The sequence below is a fragment of the Gallinula chloropus genome, assembly GCF_964237585.1.
Source record: "Gallinula chloropus genome assembly, chromosome: 12".
NCBI classification, from domain to species: Eukaryota; Metazoa; Chordata; class Aves; order Gruiformes; family Rallidae; genus Gallinula; species Gallinula chloropus.
Genome location: NC_140097.1, coordinates 20,966,041 through 20,986,254, shown reverse-complemented (window position 1 = coordinate 20,986,254; position 20,214 = coordinate 20,966,041). Strand labels below are relative to the sequence as shown.

Here is a 20,214-nt window from a genome sequence, read left to right as displayed (position 1 = left end):
CGGTCCGGCCGCCATGGCCCTGACGGCCGAGACGGAGTCCCGGCTGTACCGCTCCCTGCGCGCCGCCGCCGGCGCCGCCGCACACCTCGTGGCTCTGGGCTTCCCCACCGCCGTGGCCGTGCTGGCGCGGCCCGGATCCAGTGAGTGCCGCGGCGGGGCGGGGCGGGGCGGGGCGGGGGGGGGGTGGCGGGCCCGGCCTCTCCCGGGCTCACCTCGGTACCTGCCCTTCCCCTCCCTTCCCTTGCAGGCCTCTTCTCCTGGCACCCGCTGCTCATGGCCCTCGCGGTAAGTCCCGCCGCCCCGCTTACCGGCCGCCGCATCCCTGCCGGCGGCGCCTCCCTCGGGGGCAGGAAGGGGAGCTGCCGGTGGAGAGCGGCCGGCCCCAGAGGACGAGGCCCCGCAGCTGTCCCGTGGGTGGTGGGAGGCTGAGTCCCGGGAGACGCGGACACGCGGCCGGTTCTGCCCCCCCCCCGGCCACGGTGGAGGGGCCGGGGCAGCCGGTGCCGACCCCCCCCCCCCCTCCCCGCCCTCTTGTCTCCCAGTTCTCGTTCCTGATGACGGAAGCCCTGCTGGTATTCTCCCCGGAGATCTCGCTGCTCCGCTCCTTCTCCCGCAAAGTCAAGGTGCGGGTGCACTGGGCCCTCCAGCTGCTCGCCCTCCTCTGCGCCCTCCTGGGGCTGGGCATCATCACCTACAACAAGCACCTGAATGGCAAAGCCCACTTTGTGACCTGGCACGGCCTGACGGGGCTGCTGGCCGTGCTGTACGCCGGCGGGCAGTGCGCGGGGGGGGTGCTCCTGCTCTACCCCAAGCTGATGAAGAACTGGACGCTGGCCAAGCTCAAGCTGTACCACGCCACCTCGGGGCTGGTGGGCTACCTCCTGGGCTGTGCCAGCCTGATGCTGGGCATGTGCTCCCTGTGGTTCACCACCTCGGTGACCAGCGTCTCCTGGTACCTCGCTATGCTCTGTCCGCTGCTCACCAGCCTGGTTATCATGAACCAGGTGAGCAACGCTTACCTGTACCGCAAGCGAAGCCAGCACTGAGGGCCTGGAGCAGATCTGAACCTCCCCTGCGTGAGCCAGCGAGACCAGAGGGGTCCTTTCCTCACCCCGGAACCTGATTTCTACCTACTCGTCTCTCATTTGTCATGGATTGTCTGTAGTGTCTTTGTCCCCAGGGAGCAGCTACAGCACGTGTGACACCGAGCAGGCAGGAGCTGCCCACCTCATCATGCCTCTCTCAGTGGTGAAACTTCCCAGCACAGTTAATGCTGCTGGTTCCTGTGGCAGCTTGGTGCTCAGTGCTGGAAACCAGAGGGCTCGCTCAGGATTCCCGCTCCTTTTCCCTTCCCACCCAGGACTACTTTGGAGCAGGCAGGACAGGAGCTGTTACATTCCCAGTGAGGACAGGGAGTCCCCACACACCCAGGAGGCACCACTCTGCCTCAGGAGCTGTTACATTCCCAGTGAGGACAGGGAGTCCCCACACACCCAGGGGGCACCACGCTGCCTCTCAGGCTGCAAATGCAGCTTGGCCAGTAAAAAGCACAGGGGACGGTTATGGCTTCAGCCACGGAAGGGCTGAAGGGGAGGTGGAGAGTGGGGAGCAGCTGTACCCAAGGTGTCCATCCCACAGCACAACACCCTGCAGGGACCCAGGGACTCTCCAGGACAGGAACAGTCAGCCCTGCCCAACAGCCACGGATCCGGACCCCCATCACGCACAAACCCAACCCTTCCCACAGGCTGGACCGGTGAAGCTTCAGTCTGGTGGAAGGAGAGGGACATTTCACAGAGCAAACGACTGAGGGGCAGACTGGCAGCCTGTGACAGTGTTTTGTCCCTCCAAGGGGCATGGGGAACAACACAAGCACAGGGGCAGCAGGGCTGGGGACGAGCCCTTGCCAGTGCAGCAGCCTTCCTCCCAGCCTGCCCACCATAGAGCAGCCCCACGGCTCCTCCTCGGCACACATCCTGCTCTTGGTGGGACTGGAGAGCCAGACCTGCTCCTGGGCTGGGAACTTCCTCTGTATCCAGAGCTTTTATTCAATAAAATTTTCAGGCAGCTACAGCGTGACAAGCCCTGTTTACTGGGAAGGTGTGGTGACAGCTTTTGGGGTGTAGGCAGCTTTCCCACCTCCTGATGGGAGTACTTCAGAAGACACCCCCCTCCTCAGGCTCCTGCTCTGTGCCCCTCCACCCCTCCGCCCCACCCAGCCCGGCCTGTGCTCTGTTGTGGGAGCAGACTCTTTCAAAGAATTCTTTATTGATACCCAAATGTCTGTGTTTTTTCTCAGTTGACAAAAAACCTTCACGTGTGGTCCTTTAAAAAAATAATCACGACACCATCGACCCACATCCCAGGCTGGGGACTGCCTGGGGGACTGCCTGGGGATGGGGAGCTGCGAGGAGGCTGTGGCAGGGAGCATCCTCTCCAGGAAAAACAGAACAACAGAAGCCCATCAACACAGAGAGAGTGAAAGAGAAGAGGGAACCCATAGTCTTAACTGTAGGAAAGAAAACTCACTGCCAGAGGAAGCAGCCAGAGCTCCACCAGAAAAATTAATTCCAGCTTCTAGTGTCATCTGACAAACGGATTAGCCAGGGAGCAGCAAGGGCACTGGTTCTGCACAGAACTGGCTTTGGGGGCGGGAGAGGGAGGAGGAGACACACACCCCACCCCCCAGCTGCACAAAGCCCAGAGCCGCGATGCAGGACCACCACCCTGAGGGGCTGGGCAGCCCTCTCCTGCCCCACAGCCGGTCGCCCAGCTGGCAAACCCCTCAGCACTGACCGCAAGCTCCTGCCAGGGTTGGTGGGGGAAGGCTCCCCGTGGGAAAAAGGGATTCGGAAAAGAAACCCACCAGCCTCCCCGTTCCCTTAGTTAGAAACAAAACTACCTTCAGAAAGGAGGAGATTAAGTGTTGAGCGCTCTGGCCAGCCCCCAGCGGAGAGGAGAAGCAAGGAAGCGCTGCTGAGTTTTGCTCCCACGTGGGCAAGCGCAGTGGCCTCAGGGCGAGGGATCAGCCCCGCGCTCCTCTCCTGGAAGGGCTCCCGCTGCCGGCGCTCGCATCCACGGCATGCTCTGTGCCACGGGAAGCGGCTCGACGAGCCCCCGTCCTTGCGGTGACGGCAGCAGCAGCGGCGGCATCCTGGGTGCCCGGTGCTGGCCGTGAGCGGCAACAAAGCGTTGGGATGAGGTAGCCCCTTTGCCTCTGCCGCGGGAGGAGTCCCTTCTCCCCGCCGAGCGTCTCGGCTGCGTGGGGGGAGACGTGAGGGGGGGGTTAGCAGCTCTCTGACGGAGACGGGGCAGGGAAGGGGGGCGGCACTTCAGCTGGTCACAGCTGAGACGGGGCATCCTGGAAGGTGATGAGGCTGGACTCCTGGCCAGCGCCCTTCCCAGCTGCGCCGGGGTCGGGCAGCAGCGGGCTGTCGGCCTTCGCCGCCGCCGCCTCCTCCTCGTCATCCTCCAGGCTAGGCCAGGCCGACTGGTCCTCCACACGCTTCAGCCGCTCGTTCAGGGCCTTCAGTGCCAGCTGCCTGCGGGGCAAGGGCAGACGGGCGGGTTAACCCCCGGGTCTGACAGGCAGGGCAGGGGTTAATGGCTCTGCCACTGGGGCAACCGTGCAGGGCAGGAGAGAGGAGGTTTGGAAGGGCTGGGGATGACCCGAGTGCCTGGGACTGCTATGCAGACACCCACTGGCACTCTGGCCTCCACCCGCGGAGTTTTCGTGCCACGTGGTATGCTCAGAGGTTGTCAGATGGCACAGGAGCCACTCCAGGAACCGGGGAGGAAAGGTGTGGAACAGGGCAGAGGTAAGCAGAGTGCCAACGCCTTGTCCCAACCTTCCTGCCAGGTCCTGGGAAGGCCAGAGCCAGGTGCGTGGGAGGGCTAATGTGCGGGGCTGACTCAGCCCTTCCCCGCGCCACGGTGACAGTGTGGGGCTGCCTCCAGCAGGGCACTGGCACCTCCCCAGGCAGCCGCTCTCCCCCTTCTATAGGGACCCCGACAGCAAACCCCGCCTGCCCCCTCCCGAGGATCTCCCTGCTCCTCCCCTGCACTTCCACTCCTGCTCTGCACTTGGAAGAGCATGGGAACATCCCACTCCCCTGCCAGCATGCACCCCCAGCACCACGGCTCCAGGACGGCAGCCCCTGCAGCCCTCCTGGAGAAGGCTCCCCACCCCACAGCACCCTCCCCACTCCTCCTCATTTACACTTTATGAGCCTCTCTGCCCGCAAACGCAACCCTTGTGGAAGCACAGTGAGCGGTACCTTCTCCTCTCAGCATCCTGGGGGTCCGTCCCGGGCAGGCTTATGGTGATGGACGACGGGGCACCCACGTCGTAGCGCTTGACTGTCTTGCGGCAGACCTTCACCTTCACCAGGATGCCATGCACCAGGTTAGCCACCAGACCCACCACAGGCTGCAGGAGCTCGGGGAAAAAAGTGGCAAAGGCGAAGTGGTCGGACATGTCTCCGCGGCCTCTACTGTGCCGCTGGTAGAAACGGAGATAGACCCAGCTGGAGAGGAGCCCGAAGCCGTACGAGGCCAGTACATTGCTCTCGACGAGGGTGGTGAGACGCAGCAGAGCCAGGAGAAGGAGCACAAGCATGGGGGCGGCCTTCATTCTGACCTGGGGCACCTTCAGGACGGTGCTGTCCCCCATCGTCTGCTTGAGGGCCACCAAGACTCCCCCCAGAAAGCCCAGCCCGCCGTGGATGCGGATGGTGAACAGGTAGTCGAGGTGGAAGGAGGCCACGTAGGTGAGGAAGTAGGCGAGGGCACCCAAGAGCCCCACCGAGACGTTCACCACCGCGAAGAAGACCAGCAGCTCCAGGGCGCCCCAGAGGGGCTCCAACAGCCGGCCGGCCGCCCCCAGCGTGGCCAGGCTGGCCGCCAGGCCCCAGGCCCGCTCCTCCACCAGCCCGTGTGTCAGCAGCGTCCAGACCCAGAAGCTGGGGGGCAGGAGGTAGCCGGGGGTCACCCCCAGGGCGTAGGCCGTGTCCAGGCCGAAGGAGAGCAGGTAGAGGAGGAGGACGGCGGCGCTCAGCGACTTCACCACCACGCTGGTACCGGCCAGCGCCGCCAAGAAGTGCTGCCGGGCCACGGGCAGGTACCGCCGCATCTTCGGCCCCCACCGGCGGGACGGGGCTGCCCCGCGGGGGCTACAGCGCCCGGCCTCCTCCTCCTCCACCCCCCCGCCCGCCGGGGCCGCCGGCCTCCCCCCGTCCCGCGCCGAGCCCCGACCAGGTCCGGGCCTCTCCGGCCGCCGCCGCAGGCCAGGCCGCGCTCGGCCCGCTGCTGGGCCAGGCCGGGCGCGGACAAACAGTGGCTCTGCGCATGCGCGGCGCGGGCTGAGGCGGGCGCGGCCGGCCCCTCGGGGGCGTGGTGGGGTCCCGCCGCGGGGCAGGCTGGGACATGTAGTGCGGCAGCCGGCGGGGCGGCCCCGGGGCTATGGGGGAGGGCGCGGGGAGCCGGGGTGCGGAACATACACGGGGACGCGGGCGTGAGGGCGCAGACCCGCTGCGGGTGGCACGGACGCCGGTGGGCACGGGCTGGCGGGGCCCCACAGGACGGGGGCGCACGGGTGTGGGGCCACGGGCGCGGCAGAGGGGCCACGGGGACGTGGGGACCTAGGGAAGGGGGGCAGGGCCACGAGTGGACGCAGGGAGGTGGGGGAGCCCGGGGAGCGCGTGGGGGGGGCTGAGCCCCTGCTGCCCGGGCGTGGGTGGCTGTGAACCTGTATCCCTGCCTGCACCCCTGCCTGTATCCCTCCCTACACCCTGCCTGTATCTGCCTGGATTCCTGCCTGCACCCTGCTTGCATCCCTGCTTGCACCCCTGCCTGTATCTGCCTGGATCCCTGCCTGCACCCTGCCTGCATCCCTGCTTGCACCCCTGCCTGTATCTGCCTGTATCCCTGTCTGCACCCCTGCCTACATCTGCCTGCATTCCTGCCTGCACCCTGCCTTTATCCCTGCCTGCATCCTGCCTGTATCCATGCCTGAACCCTTGCCCCTGCCTGTGTCCCCCTGCCTACGCTAGTGCCCATGTCCCTGCCCACATCCTGCCTGTACCCCACCACAGGGTGCAGGCAGGGGTGAAGGCAGCAGCCTGGCTGGCAGGAGCACCCCAATGTCAGGAGCACCCCAATGTCCTGCCTGCACCCCCAGCGCTGTGCCCTGCCCCCTCCTCCCACCCCACCCTGCCCACATACCCGGGCAATGACACAGCCGCCGCCTGTGAAGTGAAAATATGAACATTATTTAATAACTGAGTCTCTGTAATAAACCATTTGAAAATATTTTACAAGGAGTCACACGCACGATATCTTACAAATTGTCTTTTTGTTGGTTTGTGAAGTTTTCCAACTCTTCTGTACAAAAAAAACCAAAAAACCAAAAAAATTAATAAATCAGAACCCAAAGAAATTAAAAAATAAGTTAAAGGAAATCAATTAAAAACCCAATGCCTTTGAATGAGCAGAGAGAAGCTTTCAGGTTGGGGACAGGGCAGGAGGCGACCCCGGCAGGACAGGGGGGGCCCAGGGCCATGCCGCCCCTTTGTCTCATTGGTTTTTAACTTAAAATAGACTATATATGTATATATTTATAGGTATGTATAGTGGTGGTTTTCTGGCAGAGCACCTAACTAGACTACAGAAGTACACACACTCCCGGTAACACAGAGCCATCTGTTCAAACACGGTTCCCAGAGACAGTAACCAAACACACACTGAAAAAGCTACAAGCGGAATGACCATTAATTAACCCCAGCACTCATTAGTGCTTGGTGCCCTCCCCAGCCCCCCCCCCGGGGTGGCCGTGCCGAGGGGGCTCCCCTGGCCCTGGCTGATGGGGTGGCTCTGAGCAGGGTGTCCCCGGGGGGGTGAGGGTCCTCGGGGTCACCTGTCTGGGTAGGGGCCCCCGGCACTGCCGGGAGCAATGGGGGGTGCAGGAGGTGGGTACAGCACCCTCTGCGCCACAGCACCCCGGGGTGTCGTCGCTGGGACCCCCCAGCCCCACGGCACCGCTGCTGGCTGGGGTGGTAGGGCCCAGCAGGGTGCAGCTGCTCTGTCCACCTTATTGGCACCCAGCATTTTGGCTGGGGAGGGGGACACCCCCAACCGAGCGTGACGACATGAGCCCTGGCACTTCGAGGCACCCTGCTGCAGGGGCACCTCCTGCTCCCCCCCAACTCTGGGTGCCCCCATCCGGGATCTCGGCAGCACCTGGGCAGCAGCCTCCCCGCTGCAGCCAGCTGGAAGCCCCTAACCCTACACCAGTGCCCCGAGGGATGGGCATGGAGGGCTGGCACATCCCTCTGGGGAACACGTGGCACCTCCTGCTCGGGCATGTGCCACATGTCCCACCGCAGGGTGTGTGGCCTGACCCGCCTGGGGTGCGCAGCACACCCCATCTGGGGACACACAGCATGTCCCCCTGGGGACAGGTGGCATGTCCCGCTGGCTGGCACGGTTTCTTTGGCAGGGCTGCCGGTGTGAGGGTGGCCGGGAGGGCAGGCAGGGCTGGGGCGGGCAGGATTTCACAGTGATCTGCAGAACAGAAAAGAAACAAAACACACTTTTTCCCCCCCCCACCACCCCCTCCTTTCCACCCCCAGTATCTGTGCCCAAGAACACAGCAGAGCGACTGAGCACAGAGCAGGGACCAGGGCTCCATCACACCCTGTCCACGGCCGGTCCGAGCCCGCAGGGATGCTGGAGCCGCACGGGGGGGCTGGTACCTGCTGGAATAAATAACACTGACCCGCACAGTCAAGTCAAGTCCTTTTTTCCTTTAGTTTATCCTTTTTCCACCACCCCCCTTGGGTTTTTTCCCCCCCATGAGTCCTCGTTGCTGACAAACACACGCCGCCCTTTCTCCAGGCGAGAACGTCGGGGACTTCGATGTAGAAAGATTTGGTTTAAAATCTTCAGGCTAAAAAAATAGGTGAGGTGGATGGGTTGGGGAAGGGTCACAGGTGGAGGGTGCCAACGCCACTTTCCGAGTCCCAGCGGCTGTGGGAGGGGGTGATGCCGGGGCACCCGCCCGGTCCCCGCGCTGCTGGGGAGCCCCTGCCCACACCCCGCCTCTTCTTTGGCTGCGGCCGGTGGGGAGCGCAGGGCGGCACGGCGGCTCCCAAGGCGGTGGAGGGGACGTGGCTCCCGCTCCGCTGGGCCAGGGAGAGGGATGGAGATGGAGCTTGAAAGAAAAGAGAGCTGGCGGGGGCGGCCGAGGAGGGGGCTAAAGGCAGGTGGCCGGGGGCAGCGGGTGCCGGCTGGTGCTGGAGTAGAGGAGCAGCAGCTGCAGGGAGAGCAGGACCCCCAGGGAGGGGGCGAAGGAAGCCCCTCGGCCGCAGTCTGAGGTATCTTCCTGGAGGGGGCAAAGGGAGAGAGACCATGGGGCACCCCTGGTAATGCACCCACTGCTCTGACAGGGCCTCCTGCCCTGTCCCCCTGAAGCCCTGCCAAACCTCCTGCCCTAGGATGCCTGTGGTACTGCCCCCCCCCAGGGGACACCCCTCAATGCCACTCTCCCTGTGACCCCGTGGTGCTCCATGGCATCGCTCTCCCAGGGACACCCCCCAAAGCTCAGGAACCCCCAAAGCTCATGACCCCTCCCCTGGGTCCTTCAAGGGCTCCAAACCCCCATGAGGTGGTTCCCCCCATGGCACTGAAGCCCCGGGATCCCCAGTGACTCTGTTCCCCACAGTGGGACACCCCATGGCTCTGCTTCCCCACGGGGTGGGGCCACTCACCCCTCCATTCCCCCCAGGGTGGCTACCCTGTGGCTCCACTCCCCTCTCAGTGGAACCCACTCCCCTTGTTGCCCCAGGGTGACCCTGCACAGCTCTGCTCCCCTGGGAACCCCCCATGGGTCTGCCCCCCACCCCCCAGGATGCACCCACTGCCCCCATCACTCCCCAGGGCTCTCCCCCCAACTCCACCCCCCCTGCACCCCACGTACTGTTGCATTGTAGTCGAAGCAGATGTGGGGGCCTTTCCGGTAGCGGGGTCTGTCCACCAGCTCACACTGGTTGGGGTCCCTCGGGGGGGCTTCACAGGTCAAGGAAACCACCAGGGACAGGGCGGCAGGGGCCTGTGGGGCACCCCATGGCCACCCCCAGCCCCTCTGCCCGTTGGATGGCTCTCCCTCTACCCCTTCCAAACCCCGCAGCTCCTGGTGTGCTCCCTGCCCAGCCCTGCAGGCCCTGCCTGTCCCCCCAGCCCTCTGCCAGCCGTCCCAGCGGGACACAGCTGGGCCACCAAAGGATACCTCTGACCTCCGCCTGCAGCAGCTTGACAGACTCACACTGGCTGCAGAGGGGCTTGTCGGCCACCACAAAGAGCAGGTTGGTGTTGGCCAGCCTCTGCGCATGGAAGAGCCTGGGGGTGTGACGGCCACGGGGATCCCAGTTACCTTGTGCCACGATACCCTCCCAGCCCCCACTGCCAGCCCTGCTGGATGGCTCTGGGCAGGCTGAGCCACACCAGGTGTCACTGTCCCCAACCTCATTCTATTCTTGTCCCATCCTTTTCCCCATCCCCAACCTCATCCCTGTACCCCATCTCCCCCCCGTCCCCATGCCCAGGGAACTGGTACTGATGGGCTTTCAGGGTTTGGTCCTGCTTGGCAGAGCCCTTGGGGACATTACCATCATCACCCTACAGCCCACGGGGACGCTACCAGTGCTCTCTGTCCCCTCTGTCCAAGGACCACAGCCCCTCTCCCCAAGCACTGCATGGCATCTCCCATTGTCCCCATGCAGGGAGAGTCCCCAGGCGTCCCCAGGGGGTGGGAGGGCAGGGACAGACCCACCTGGAGCAGTTCCCGCAGTCGATGATGGCGTTGTAGGTGGCGTTGACAGTGCTGAAGTAGTACTGGGTCTGCTTCATGATGCAGCTCGTCTCCCTGGCCTCCATGCTGTCCCCCGCCACCTCCTCTGCGCCGGCACAGCGCTGTGGGCCAGGGGCCACGGACCCCCACCACACATCCCCTGCCCACCCCCAAGCCCGGGGTTCACCGGGATCTTACCTGTCTGGAACCAGCTGCTGTAGGTGAGGCCATACAGGAACTGCTGGAAGAGGGACCTGGGGAAGGAGCATGCGGCCGTGTTGCTGTCCCAGCCCCAGGGAGACACCGGTGCCACCCCGCTGGACGTGGCCCCCGGGGAGGGGAATCAGTGGGACTCACCAGGCTGCGGCCGAGGTCCACCAAGCGAGGTTCAGGAGGTCGGCCACGGTGGGCTGGGGGCGAGAAGGGGGGGGTGGTGAGCCAGCAGGTTCCTGTGCAGGGTGCCAGGGACAGCCCTGCATGTCCCTGTGCTCCCCGCAGCCACCGTCCCCGCGGGCGCTCACCACGAAGACGCCACGGGGCGCAGCACCCGTGTTGCTCTGGGCCTCTGGGGCGCAGACTGACTGGAAGTCGTAGGACTCCTTGCGAGCGTAGAAGGAGTTGTTGTAGAGGGCAGACATCAGGTTGGCGTCCACTTCACTGAAGAACTTGCCCACCTGGGAGGGGGACACCAAGTCTGCACCCAAAACGCCACCTCACCACGGAGGGGACTCGAGCGGGGCTGTGTCACACCAGCTCAGAGGTCTCAGCTCCCTGTCAGCGTCCTGTGCCCAGGAAGAGCTGCCATGTGGGCACCACTCACCTGGTACCAGTGCTCCTCCTGGTTGGAGAGTACCAGGAAGCCCCCGTCATCGATGAGGACACAGATGAGGTCCTGGGGAAGGAGAGCAGTGTCACCCACCTGCCCACAGCAGGGTTGGGGGGGGTGGTGATAGAAGTCAGGCAGAGGGACCAGCACGGTGTCCCCAAGCCTGGGGAGTGCTTGGGAGCAACTCCATGCCAGGAGCAGCCGTGCTGGGTGCAGGAAGCAGGAACCACCCCCATCCTCGGGTGTTTAACAGCCCCTTCAAGGAGTGGTCCAGCCTCCATGGGGTAACCCCCAGGGCTTCACCCCTGTGAGGGGTGTCAGGGGCTCCCTGAGCATCAGGAGTGGCTGGGGGGCAGGGTGGGTAGCTCAGGCACGACCAGGATGGGCAGGAGTAGGGGAGCTCTCCCAGCCATGCCCTGCCCACCCTCCTTGCTGCTCCCTGCTGCCCCCACCGCTGCCTACCACCCACCTTGTTGTTGGCCTCACAGTCCATCTCACAGCTGGTCGAGGGGTCACACTGTCAACCGAAACCAGGGTACAGGGACAAGTTAGCAGGACCATCTTCCCCCACAGTGCCGTCCTCCCAGGAGGGGACATGAGGGGCAGCATCCACAGGGGATGGGACGGCAGCCCTGAGCAGGGTGCTGGGCAGGGCTGTGCTGGAGGTACAAGCCCAGGGGGGCTGCAGGCACTGTGTCCTGGCATGTCCCCAGCGAGCAGAGCTCCCTCCCTGCCCCAGCCCTGCAGCTGCCCCTGCACCGTCCCAGGGGACGTACCCGGCGGGTGCCCAGCTGGTCGCGGTCTGTCCGGTTGCTTGCCAGCACTTTGAACTTCTCTGCCCAGGCCTCCAGGTCCAGCTTCACCCCCACCACTGCAGCAGTGGGGAGACAGGGTGAGCCTCAGCACCTGGCAGGGGGTGGGGTGTGACGGGGAACCCCCAGCCTAGTGGCAGGGCACTCAACCCCCTGCCTACCTGCCGGCTTCAGAGTCTTGCCCCCGATGCTGAGCTCCACGGCGGTGCTCACCAGGATCCCGATGGTGTTGTTCTCCAGGTCCAGCCCCCGGTAGGTGGCTGTAGAGGGCAGCGGTGGCATGAGGGGCACGTGGGGACAGCCACCCCCTGCCACTCCCACTGGTACCCACCGTCCCGGTAGGGTGGCTTGAAGATGTAGCCCTTGTTATCCAGGCTCCTCCGGTAGAAGCTGGCATTGAAGGGCTCTGGCTCTTCCTCCCAGTCGTCTGCAGCCCTGTGGGAGAGTAGTCATGGCCACAGCTGCTGTTCAGCTCCAGCCCCACTGGAGATGGCCCCATGGGAGCAGACATGTCTCTGCTTTGGGCCAAGGATGTGTACCCCCTCTCCAAACACTCACTTGTTAGGGAAGACACGAGTGATGCCGCCATCGGTGGCTGCGAAGACAGCCAGGAGGCTGTACCTGCAAGGAGAGGGGACAGGCACACATCAGTGAGCTTTTGCTCTGCTCCCATCCCGTCCCCATTGCCTGTTTCTGCCCCCTGATCCCCCTCTGTCCCCAGCCAGCCTTGCCTCACCTCAGCCCACCTCGCCCCCACCTACGTGTTGAGGTCCTGGTCCTTCCAGACCCGCTCCACAAGCTGCTGCGTGATGCCCGTGTCCAGGATCAGGTTGTGCAGGAGGAAGTTGTCACCTTGGGAGGAAGAGAAGCAGGAGGTGAGGGCTGGCCCTGTGGGGGCCACTTGCACCCCCCTGCCTGGCACTGGCACTGGCACCTGCTCTGTGGCCTCTCCCAGGACCTCAACCCCTGCCCAGTTCAACCCCTGCCCGGTTCACCCCCACTGTGCCCCCATATCCTCCACACCCCCACCGCCAGCCCCCGCCCCCAACCAGTCACCCCCAGCTACTCACACTGCTTGGAGTCTGGGGTCACCTTTTCCATGAGGGCAATAAAGTTTTCCAGGAACTCGGTGTTGTTATCCGACAAGTCGAGGTCTTTGCAATACTCTCTGGGGTTTGAGGGACAAGGTTTTTCATTCGTGAGGATGGAAAAGGCAAGGTCAGTTCTCCCCCGGGGACGGCGGGCCAGGCACCGGCCCTACTGCCCGCACGCGGGCGCGCCGGGGAACATGGCGGCGGTGACGTGCCGCCGGGCCTGTGAGCATGGCTCTGCCAGGACTGCAGGCTGCCCGGCCCCCAGCTCTCCACTGCTGGCAGTGCTGCTGGGCCCATCACTGCCATGGGCACCGAGGTGCCGTCACCTCTGCCAGGGCCCGGTTCCATGGGTCCCAGTTTGTCCAGAGTGGTGCAATGCTGAGCCTGGCTCTCCCCATACCGGCGAGGCTACTGGTGGGACTGGGCGCCTCTGCTGAGCCTGGCTCTCCCCATACCGGCAGGGCTACTGGTGCCTCTGCCGCCGTACTTACCTGTGGGGCCAGGTGGGCCCACCCTGCCCTGCCCCAGGGAGCGGGGGCTCCGCTGTAGGTGGGAGCCGGCATTGCCTGAGGAGCCTCGGTGGCTGCGCCGCTGGCACCGCGCGGGTGCTGGGCAGCCATGTCTGTACCCCGTGCGCGGATAGGTAGGTGCGGGGTGAGGTCCGGCTGGTGAGGCGGGCGCTTGCCCACGGGCATCGCTGGCCCCAAGCCCATCCTGGGACAGGCGCTGTCAGGGGGTGGCATGTCCCCACTCTGGGCTGGGACCATCCCGAGGGAAGAACCCCTTCCCTCCTGAGGCCAGGGACAGGTGCTGTCCCATTGGTCGGCGTGAGGCTCTGGCTGGACAGCGCAGGTCAGTGCCAGCCTATGATGCTGAGAGCCTCCTGGCATCGGCGGTGCGGCTGCAGGCAGTGCCAGGGGGGCTTGGGACTCCCCCTGCTCATGTCCCCTCTGCCAAAAAACCCTCTTCAAGAGGACAAACGCCAGAGCAGTGGGTGGCAGGGAGTGTGCCCATGGGGCAGACAAAAAAGCTGGGGCACCCTGGACAGCCTGTCCCGGCCCCCCCGCCCCCAGCTCGGGGGGAGCAGTGACCTAAATGTCTACCCCGCCACGCACAGGTACAGGTACTCACACACCCACGGGACGGGGAACATACGGTTTCTGAAAATTTCCAGTGGCCTGTGGGCACGGCCGCACCCACAGCAGATCATACAGTCGCCCTGGGTGCCAGGCCCCCTCCCTGGGCACGCAGCTCCTCCCCGGCACCCACTGCACCCAGGGTGCTCACAGAACCACTTTGGGAGGCACCAAAAGATTCACCTTGGGGTTCAAACCCCCCCTCTTCCCTCCGGCTGTGAGCCCCACGCGGGTCACTGATCCCGCCACGGCAGCCTGAGAGGGGTGGGTGGGGGGCAGACCCACTCCTTGGGCCTTGGACTCAGACATCATCACCCCCACATCTGTTCCCTTTGTGCTTCCACGGCCCAATTCCTCACTAACAGGGGTTCTCTGTTCCTCAGCAATACTTCACTTTGGCTCCCTCATTTCCCTGACCTCCCCCCTAGGTGCCTCCTGCCCTGCCTGGGGAGCGAGGCCCGCCCCCCTGCAAAGCCAGGGCTGCATCACAACTCCATTTTGGGCTGGTTTCTCTGGAATTAGTGTCATTAAGGTAGTCTGTCTACAGTATGTCTGCTGTAGGCAGGGGGTAGGGGATACCTGCTGGTGGCACAGCCAGCTGTGCTGCAGCCTTGGCCAAGAACTGCAGTGACAGACTGAACCTCCCAGTGTGGGGTTCACCTGTCTTGATGATAGGGAAGCACATCGGTCATTAGGCAGTCAGGTTAACTAGGGCTGGTCACGTTAATTAGGGCTGGTGAGAAGTTATGGTCCAGCTGCAGGATGGGCAGAGCTCTGGCAGAGCCACAGGGCAACTTGAAGAGCCCACCAAAGGCCCCCCTTGCTCGTTGCTGGGTGACAAGGCCGGGTGGCACGGCGCAAGGGAGGGGACACACCCACCTATCCAGGGGCTGCTACGCTGTCCTCACATCCCTGCCAGCAACCTGCATCCAGCAGCCTCCTCCAACCCCCTGGGTATCCCCAACGTGAGCCAAACCCCACCCTTCCTAATCCTGCCCCCCCCCCCGCAGCCAGCACGACTGTATGATGCCACCGCCAGCCCCTCGCTGAGCGCGGAGGGGATTTTCAGAAACTATAGCTATATATGCACACGAGAGCCCGGGCCGTCCCGGGTGCATATATACCGTGCTGGATGCAACCGGGTGGTGGAGCGGGGCCAGGGTCCCGGCGGCAGCCACCCCTGACCGAGCGGGCACACAACACACACAGCGACAGGGGATGGGGGGGGGGGGGGAGGACGGGGGGGGCGGGACAAGGCACGATGAGGCGAGGATGGGGCGGGGCGGGGAGGGGGGGGAGAGGGGTGGCGATGGGGAGGGAGGGAGGGAGGGGAGGTTTGGCAGCGGGGCCGGGGTGGATGCACACCTCGGCAAGCGCACACGCAAAGCTACCTGGGAGCAATGAACACATGTCCCTCCGACTCAAAGCTGTTGGGCAGCAGGTATTCAAAATCTGCAACAGAAAGGGAAGGTTATCCGGCGGGGAGGGGGGGACGAGGATGCCGGGGGGCCAGGAGGAGGGAGACGGACGGAGAGAGAGGGGAGGGAACAACAAAATAAAAGGTATTTGCTGCTCTTGGTAACAAGAGAGGAAGGAAAAGGCCGTTCTGCTGTCGCTGGCACCGCACGGGAAGGAAAGTTAGAGCCAAATCAGGAGAGGTTTGCCCATCTTGGCTTCAATTTGCTCGGTCGCGGGCTGAAGGCGGTTGCGTAGGCACGGCCGGTGGCGTGTACGCAGGGACACACAGAGACACACACATATATATGCGCACACATGGATATATATGCATGTTTGGGAGGCTGTGGGGGCATCTCTCTCTCGGGGGCGGGGGGGGTGGGTGGGATTGGGGGTGGTGGGCAAGGGCAGGGAACCACATGCTGCGCTCCTGGCCGGAGGAGGATCACCAGAACACCGGTTGTTGGGGGGGGGATAAAATAGGGAGTTTTCAGGCATCGACATGGCCAACCAGGGAACCTTGCTGAGGACAGTCCAACCAGAGGCTCCCTGCCCAGCAAAGTGCCGTGCAATGCGCTGCTGGGCTCTGCCGCCGGCCCCCTCCCTCCCCGGGGCAGTGGGACCCCCCTGGGGGTAGCGCCCACACTTGCCCGCCAGCCCGGCGCCTCGCTCTGCTTTAAGGGTGGGGGGTGTCACAGCCCAGCAGGGTTTGGGGTGCCTCTTGGGGACCCCCCCTGGCAGAGGGGCAGCTTGCAGGGGTGAGTCGGGTTAGGGGGTGCACGCGGGGGTTCTACGGGACCATGCCCAGGCCACCGGCCCCCGCAGCGGGCACCGCCAGCCCCTCGCCCTCCCGCCAGCCCCCGGTGCATTGCACGGCACAGCCAGAGGTTGGACTGTTGCTCTCCGAGGGCTGTAGGCAGAGGGCTGGGTACAAGCCGATGAGAGGAAAAGGAGGAGGAGGAGGAAGAGGAGAGGAGTACAAAACACTCGTACTTGGTCCATCAGCATTGCCATCGCAGGGGCACCGGGAGGAGGCAACTCAAAGCTGATAGAACAGGGCTGAGGGTGACACTTCCACCTCCCTGCTGTCCTGGCCCCGTCCCCCCCACCATTCCCCCCGCAGCCGTCCCCCTGCCCGTGCCAGGGAGTGGGTGCTGCCAGGCAGACTGCCAGCAGGTGCTGTGTGTAGGGTGCTGCGTGGGGCACGCGCAGGAGGGAGCACAGTGGCAGGTCCCCCAGGGTCTGTGCATGCTGGTGTGTCCCACTGCCCGCTGTGGGGCTGTGTGGGAGCTGTGTGCCCAGCACCACGGGGATCCTCCTGCTGTGGCCAGTGGCCAAGTTCTGCCCTGGGTGGCACGGGCGATGTCCTGCTCTGCTGTGGGGGGTGGGGGGGTGCTATTGTCCCCAGCGTTCCCCATCCCACCCGCCTCTGCAGGACTTTGGGTTCAAGCTCAGCAGCTCCCAGAGGGGTACAGATGCCACAGAGATGCTGGGGCTGCCTGGGGCTTCATGCCAGGCTGGGCCCTGGGGCAGCAGGGACAGCCACTGAGCAGCCATGGGGGCAGGCAGCACAGTGTGCCAAGGCTTGGCCCGCCCATGTCAGCCCGGGCCAGGGTCACTGTCCCCCATGCAGTGGGGTAGCATCGCCCCAGGGTGTTCCCATCCCCACCAGGGTTGTGTTTGGGGGGGTGGCTTCCCCAAAAAAACCTGTCACAGAGGGAGGCAGCAGACCAGGCCCTTCACCTGGCCTCTGACTCTGTCACCTTTTGGCACCCACCCCGCCGCCCCCCACTCCCTGCACAGCCCTATCCCTTTCAGGTTGAGTTGTCTTGGGGAGGGAGGAAGCAGAGGAGCTGGGGAGAGGGGGGAGAAGGAGCTGGAGGAGGGCGAGCAGGGGGAAGAGGAGCAAGAAGAGGGGTGGGGGGAGAAGAGCAGGATATCAAACTAGCTACGAAAAACCTCGTGGATCGAAACCAGCAGTTTCATACAAGATCGGCTCTTGAACAGTATCAAACCAGGTTTGGGAGCGATGCGTGGGAAGGGAGTGGGGGATCATCGTGACAAAGCTCTCATGGACAGAACAAGACATGTTGCTTTCAAATAAAGGGGGAACTGGAGGAGAGGAGGAGGAGGAGGAGGAGGAGGGAGGAAGGGCGAGTTGGTGGCGGTTTGCAGGTTCGGCGTGGCAAACGGGCAGGGAGATGGGCAAGCAGGGGGGCTTGGGGGGGGTGGGTACTGGACACGGGGCAGGGGACAGGGGGGTGGTGAAGGTGAGTGGTCTGAGACTGAAAATACTTGCCCTTCATTTTGATGTTTGGTACTGTGTGAATCCACCATAGAGAGAAAGCAAGAAAAACAACAAACAAAAAAACAACAAACAAAAAAAAAAAGGGGTTGGGTGGAAAGGGGGAAGGGGGGGGAGGGGGCACAAACAATATTTTATTCAATCGCCGTTTGAATAAAAATATTGTGTATCATAATCATACCAAAAGGAAACCTCTTGCAAAAAACCACATAAAGAACCAAGAGAAAGCAAGAAAAAAAACCCAGGAACAAAAGGAAATGAAAAGGCCACGGTGAAATAATAATGATAATAATAATAATGATGATAGTAATAATGATAATAATAATAATAATAGAAAAAGCAAAGAGATAACTAGAGAAATATATATATATATATTCAATACTCCAAAGGAAAATGAGCGTCAGTAGCAAACAGTTGCAACAGTCTTGATATCAAAATGTCCTGACTGGATTGGGGGGTCATGCATGGCACGGCGGGCAGAGCCCGGGAGGCCGGGGGGATCCCCCCTCCCAAAGACAGGGACAGCCCGGCAGGGGCCCCGCCGGGACGCGGGGTACCTGCCGATGGATGGAGGGGGCAGCAGGGGCCGGATCCGGAGCAGGGCAGGGGACGAGCCGCCTGGGCGGCTGAGGGAGAGAGATGGGAGTGTGGGGGTGGTGGGAACCAGAGGGGAGAGGGGAAGGGTCCGGTTCTCACACCGAGGAGAGGGTCCCCGGGAGCAGCGTGGACCTGCGGTGGGAAAAAGGCTTGGGGGTCAGGGGAGAGAGAAAGAGAGAGAAGGGGGGTGGGGGTGGGGGGGAAGGTGGCCAGGCTAACACACACGTACACAGGTCAATTCCAAACGAAAAGCCAAACCAACCAAAACCAAACTCATAAAAAAGAAGAAGAAATGGCTTAAACTGAAACCAAAGAATCTTAAGAAACCAAAGGAAACTAAGGAGATCCATGCAAACTTTCCCAGGCTTGCAAAGTAACTGGCTGCTGGTGTCACCCCTCGCTCGTCCCCGGGAGGTGAGCAGGCAGCAGCCTAAGGACCAGACCCTGGCACCCCAGGGCACCCCAGGCAGGCAGCTCCTTTCCCTCTGTGCGTTCACCTCTGCTCACATCTCTCTCGTTTCTCATGTTCTCCTTCTACTGGTTTGCCTCTCAGCAATCCCTGTCTCTTTCTGCAAGGTGCTTTGCTTCGTGTTTCTCCCCCCCCTGAACAGCTACGGGCTGGTGTGGGGGGCGAGCGGGAGCGTGAGAGGGCAGCGGGGAAAGCCAGGGGCTACTTACACTTCACTTGCAGGATCTGGTCGCTGAGGTTGGCCTGGATGTAGTAGGTGCTGTAGGGAGGCAGAACCAGCCCCAGGCTGTGGAGGGTGAGAAGACACAGGCAGTGTAAGGCTTTACACCTGCTCAGCACCCTTGGCTGGACCCCAGGCCCTGCCTGGGACATGCTAGCAGCACCTGATCCATCCTGGTGGCACCCAGGGTCATCCCTAAAGCACCCAGGGTTGTCCCCAGAGTACTTAGCGCCATCCTCATGGTACCCAGGGCTGTCCCCACAGCACCCAGGGTTGACCCCAAAGCACCCAGGATTGTCCTAGGGACATCCCCAAAGCACCTGGGGCCGTGTAGGGCCATCCTGGTGGCACCCAGGGCCATCCACAGGGCACCCTGAGCACAGGAGGTGGCAAGCCTGTCTGGCCAGGGCTGAGCTGGGCAGGATGTACCAGCCTGGGAACCAAGGGAGATGCACGTGGAAGAGTGATATGACATCCCTGCAAGCGAGGGAGGCAGGGAGATGCAGCCCTTGACAGAAGGGACAAAACCTTCCCAACGAGGAGACAAAAAGACAAGGCACCAGCTACTGGTGAGCCAGGAAGAAGAAGGATCCCTCAGCCAGGGCTCTGCCACACAGGATTTTCAGATGCCTTTTCTGGGGTGGCAGGAGGTGGTGCTGGGGTTGCTGAACCCATGGGCGCCACTTCTGCAGGTAGATGGGTTCCCAGGTACCTGCTGCAGCAGCTGGTGGCCTTTGGTGATGGTCTTTGTGCCAGGGAACCCCAAGGGAGATCCCTGCCACGGAGCCACAGGGATTCCAGCAGCGCCTTTCACCCTACACATCAAACTGCAGCCATGGCTGCGTCACCCTGTGTCAGTGTCCCCTCCTCAACAGTGCTGCTTGGCTCAGAGGAGGTGCAACCATGAGGGACAGGACCAGAGTTGTGTGGGGGACACCTCACAGCTCCAGGAGGTGGCTGTCACCCTTGCTGGCCCCTCCTGAGCTGGGTGGTGAGGAGGAGGAGGGTACAGCGAGGGGACCACACAGCTCCTCGCAGGATGAAGGCAGCACGAGTTGGACAGCACAGACATGACGATGCCAGGCTCTTTTTTTACACATCTACTGGTCCAAACTGGTGCGAACTGGGAAATAAGTGCAGTCCTTCCCTTCTGTGGCAGCTGCCTGCGCTGCAGGGCAGGCACCTGCCACCGTCACCCACCCCACAGCAGGCAGAGTCCTGCACCAGCCCTCAGCTGCACAAAGCAGCAGCAGCAGCAGAGTGTCCCCTGTCCAGCACCTTGCACAGCAGCCCCACAGGACCATGGCCACCAGCGCCAGCTACCAGCAGGCAGCACTTTTGGGAGGGTCTTCTAGAGCATCCCTGGCTGCATGCAGTGATCAGACAGCACGTCTCAAATCCCACACCTTCCTTGGTGGCCTCTGGGACCTTCTGAGCTGCAGGCACGAGACCACAG

General features: G+C 63.2%; 3 protein-coding genes across 4 annotated transcripts in view; 1 reads left to right on the top strand and 2 right to left on the bottom strand.

Moving 5' to 3' along the window:
• Positions 1–13: 13 nt before the first annotated feature.
• On the top strand, positions 14–1,046 carry CYB561D2 (cytochrome b561 family member D2; the record flags this gene model as incomplete). Of its 2 annotated transcripts, XM_084269707.1 has the most annotated exons (3): positions 14–140; positions 248–285; positions 543–1,046. In XM_084269707.1, the coding sequence occupies 3 exons, from the start codon at positions 14–16 to the stop codon at positions 1,044–1,046; spliced, it is 669 nt and encodes a 222-aa protein (XP_084125833.1). The 2 variants fall into 2 exon arrangements, with proteins under 2 accessions (XP_084125833.1, XP_084125834.1); XM_084269708.1 differs by lacking the exon at positions 248–285 and having other exon boundaries at positions 83–140.
• Positions 1,047–1,617: 571 nt separating this feature from the next.
• Positions 1,618–5,257, bottom strand: TMEM115 (transmembrane protein 115). Its single transcript, XM_084269706.1, has 2 exons — positions 4,278–5,257; positions 1,618–3,542 (listed from the first exon to the last, which is right to left on the bottom strand). The coding sequence occupies exons 1-2, from the start codon at positions 5,129–5,131 to the stop codon at positions 3,341–3,343; spliced, it is 1,056 nt and encodes a 351-aa protein (XP_084125832.1). The 5' UTR covers positions 5,132–5,257; the 3' UTR covers positions 1,618–3,340.
• A 2,994-nt stretch (positions 5,258–8,251) lies between these two features.
• Positions 8,252–20,214, bottom strand: part of CACNA2D2 (calcium voltage-gated channel auxiliary subunit alpha2delta 2) — a gene marked incomplete at its 3' end in the record, with an annotated part of 212,088 nt that continues 200,125 nt past the window's right edge. The window contains exons 21-37 of the mRNA XM_084269755.1: positions 18,748–18,824; positions 15,104–15,164; positions 12,553–12,650; positions 12,244–12,334; positions 12,041–12,103; positions 11,814–11,917; positions 11,644–11,742; positions 11,447–11,541; positions 11,140–11,187; positions 10,665–10,736; positions 10,366–10,518; positions 10,202–10,254; positions 10,043–10,098; positions 9,827–9,950; positions 9,284–9,393; positions 8,975–9,063; positions 8,252–8,380 (exon numbers count right to left, since the gene is read on the bottom strand). Of these exons, the coding sequence (XP_084125881.1) occupies positions 8,252–8,380; positions 8,975–9,063; positions 9,284–9,393; positions 9,827–9,950; positions 10,043–10,098; positions 10,202–10,254; positions 10,366–10,518; positions 10,665–10,736; positions 11,140–11,187; positions 11,447–11,541; positions 11,644–11,742; positions 11,814–11,917; positions 12,041–12,103; positions 12,244–12,334; positions 12,553–12,650; positions 15,104–15,164; positions 18,748–18,824 (1,522 nt within the window). The remainder of the gene's footprint in view (positions 8,381–8,974; positions 9,064–9,283; positions 9,394–9,826; positions 9,951–10,042; positions 10,099–10,201; positions 10,255–10,365; positions 10,519–10,664; positions 10,737–11,139; positions 11,188–11,446; positions 11,542–11,643; positions 11,743–11,813; positions 11,918–12,040; positions 12,104–12,243; positions 12,335–12,552; positions 12,651–15,103; positions 15,165–18,747; positions 18,825–20,214) is intronic.

Excerpts from the sequence above, each read along its gene's own strand:
- TMEM115 (XM_084269706.1), bottom strand. The coding sequence starts at position 5,131 with ATGCGGCGGTACCTGCCCGTGGCCCGGCAGCACTTCTTGGCGGCGCTG. Across the intron at positions 3,543-4,277 it reads CAGGATGCTGAGAGGAGAAG|GCAGCTGGCACTGAAGGCCC; the intron begins GTACCGCTCACT and ends CTTGCCCCGCAG.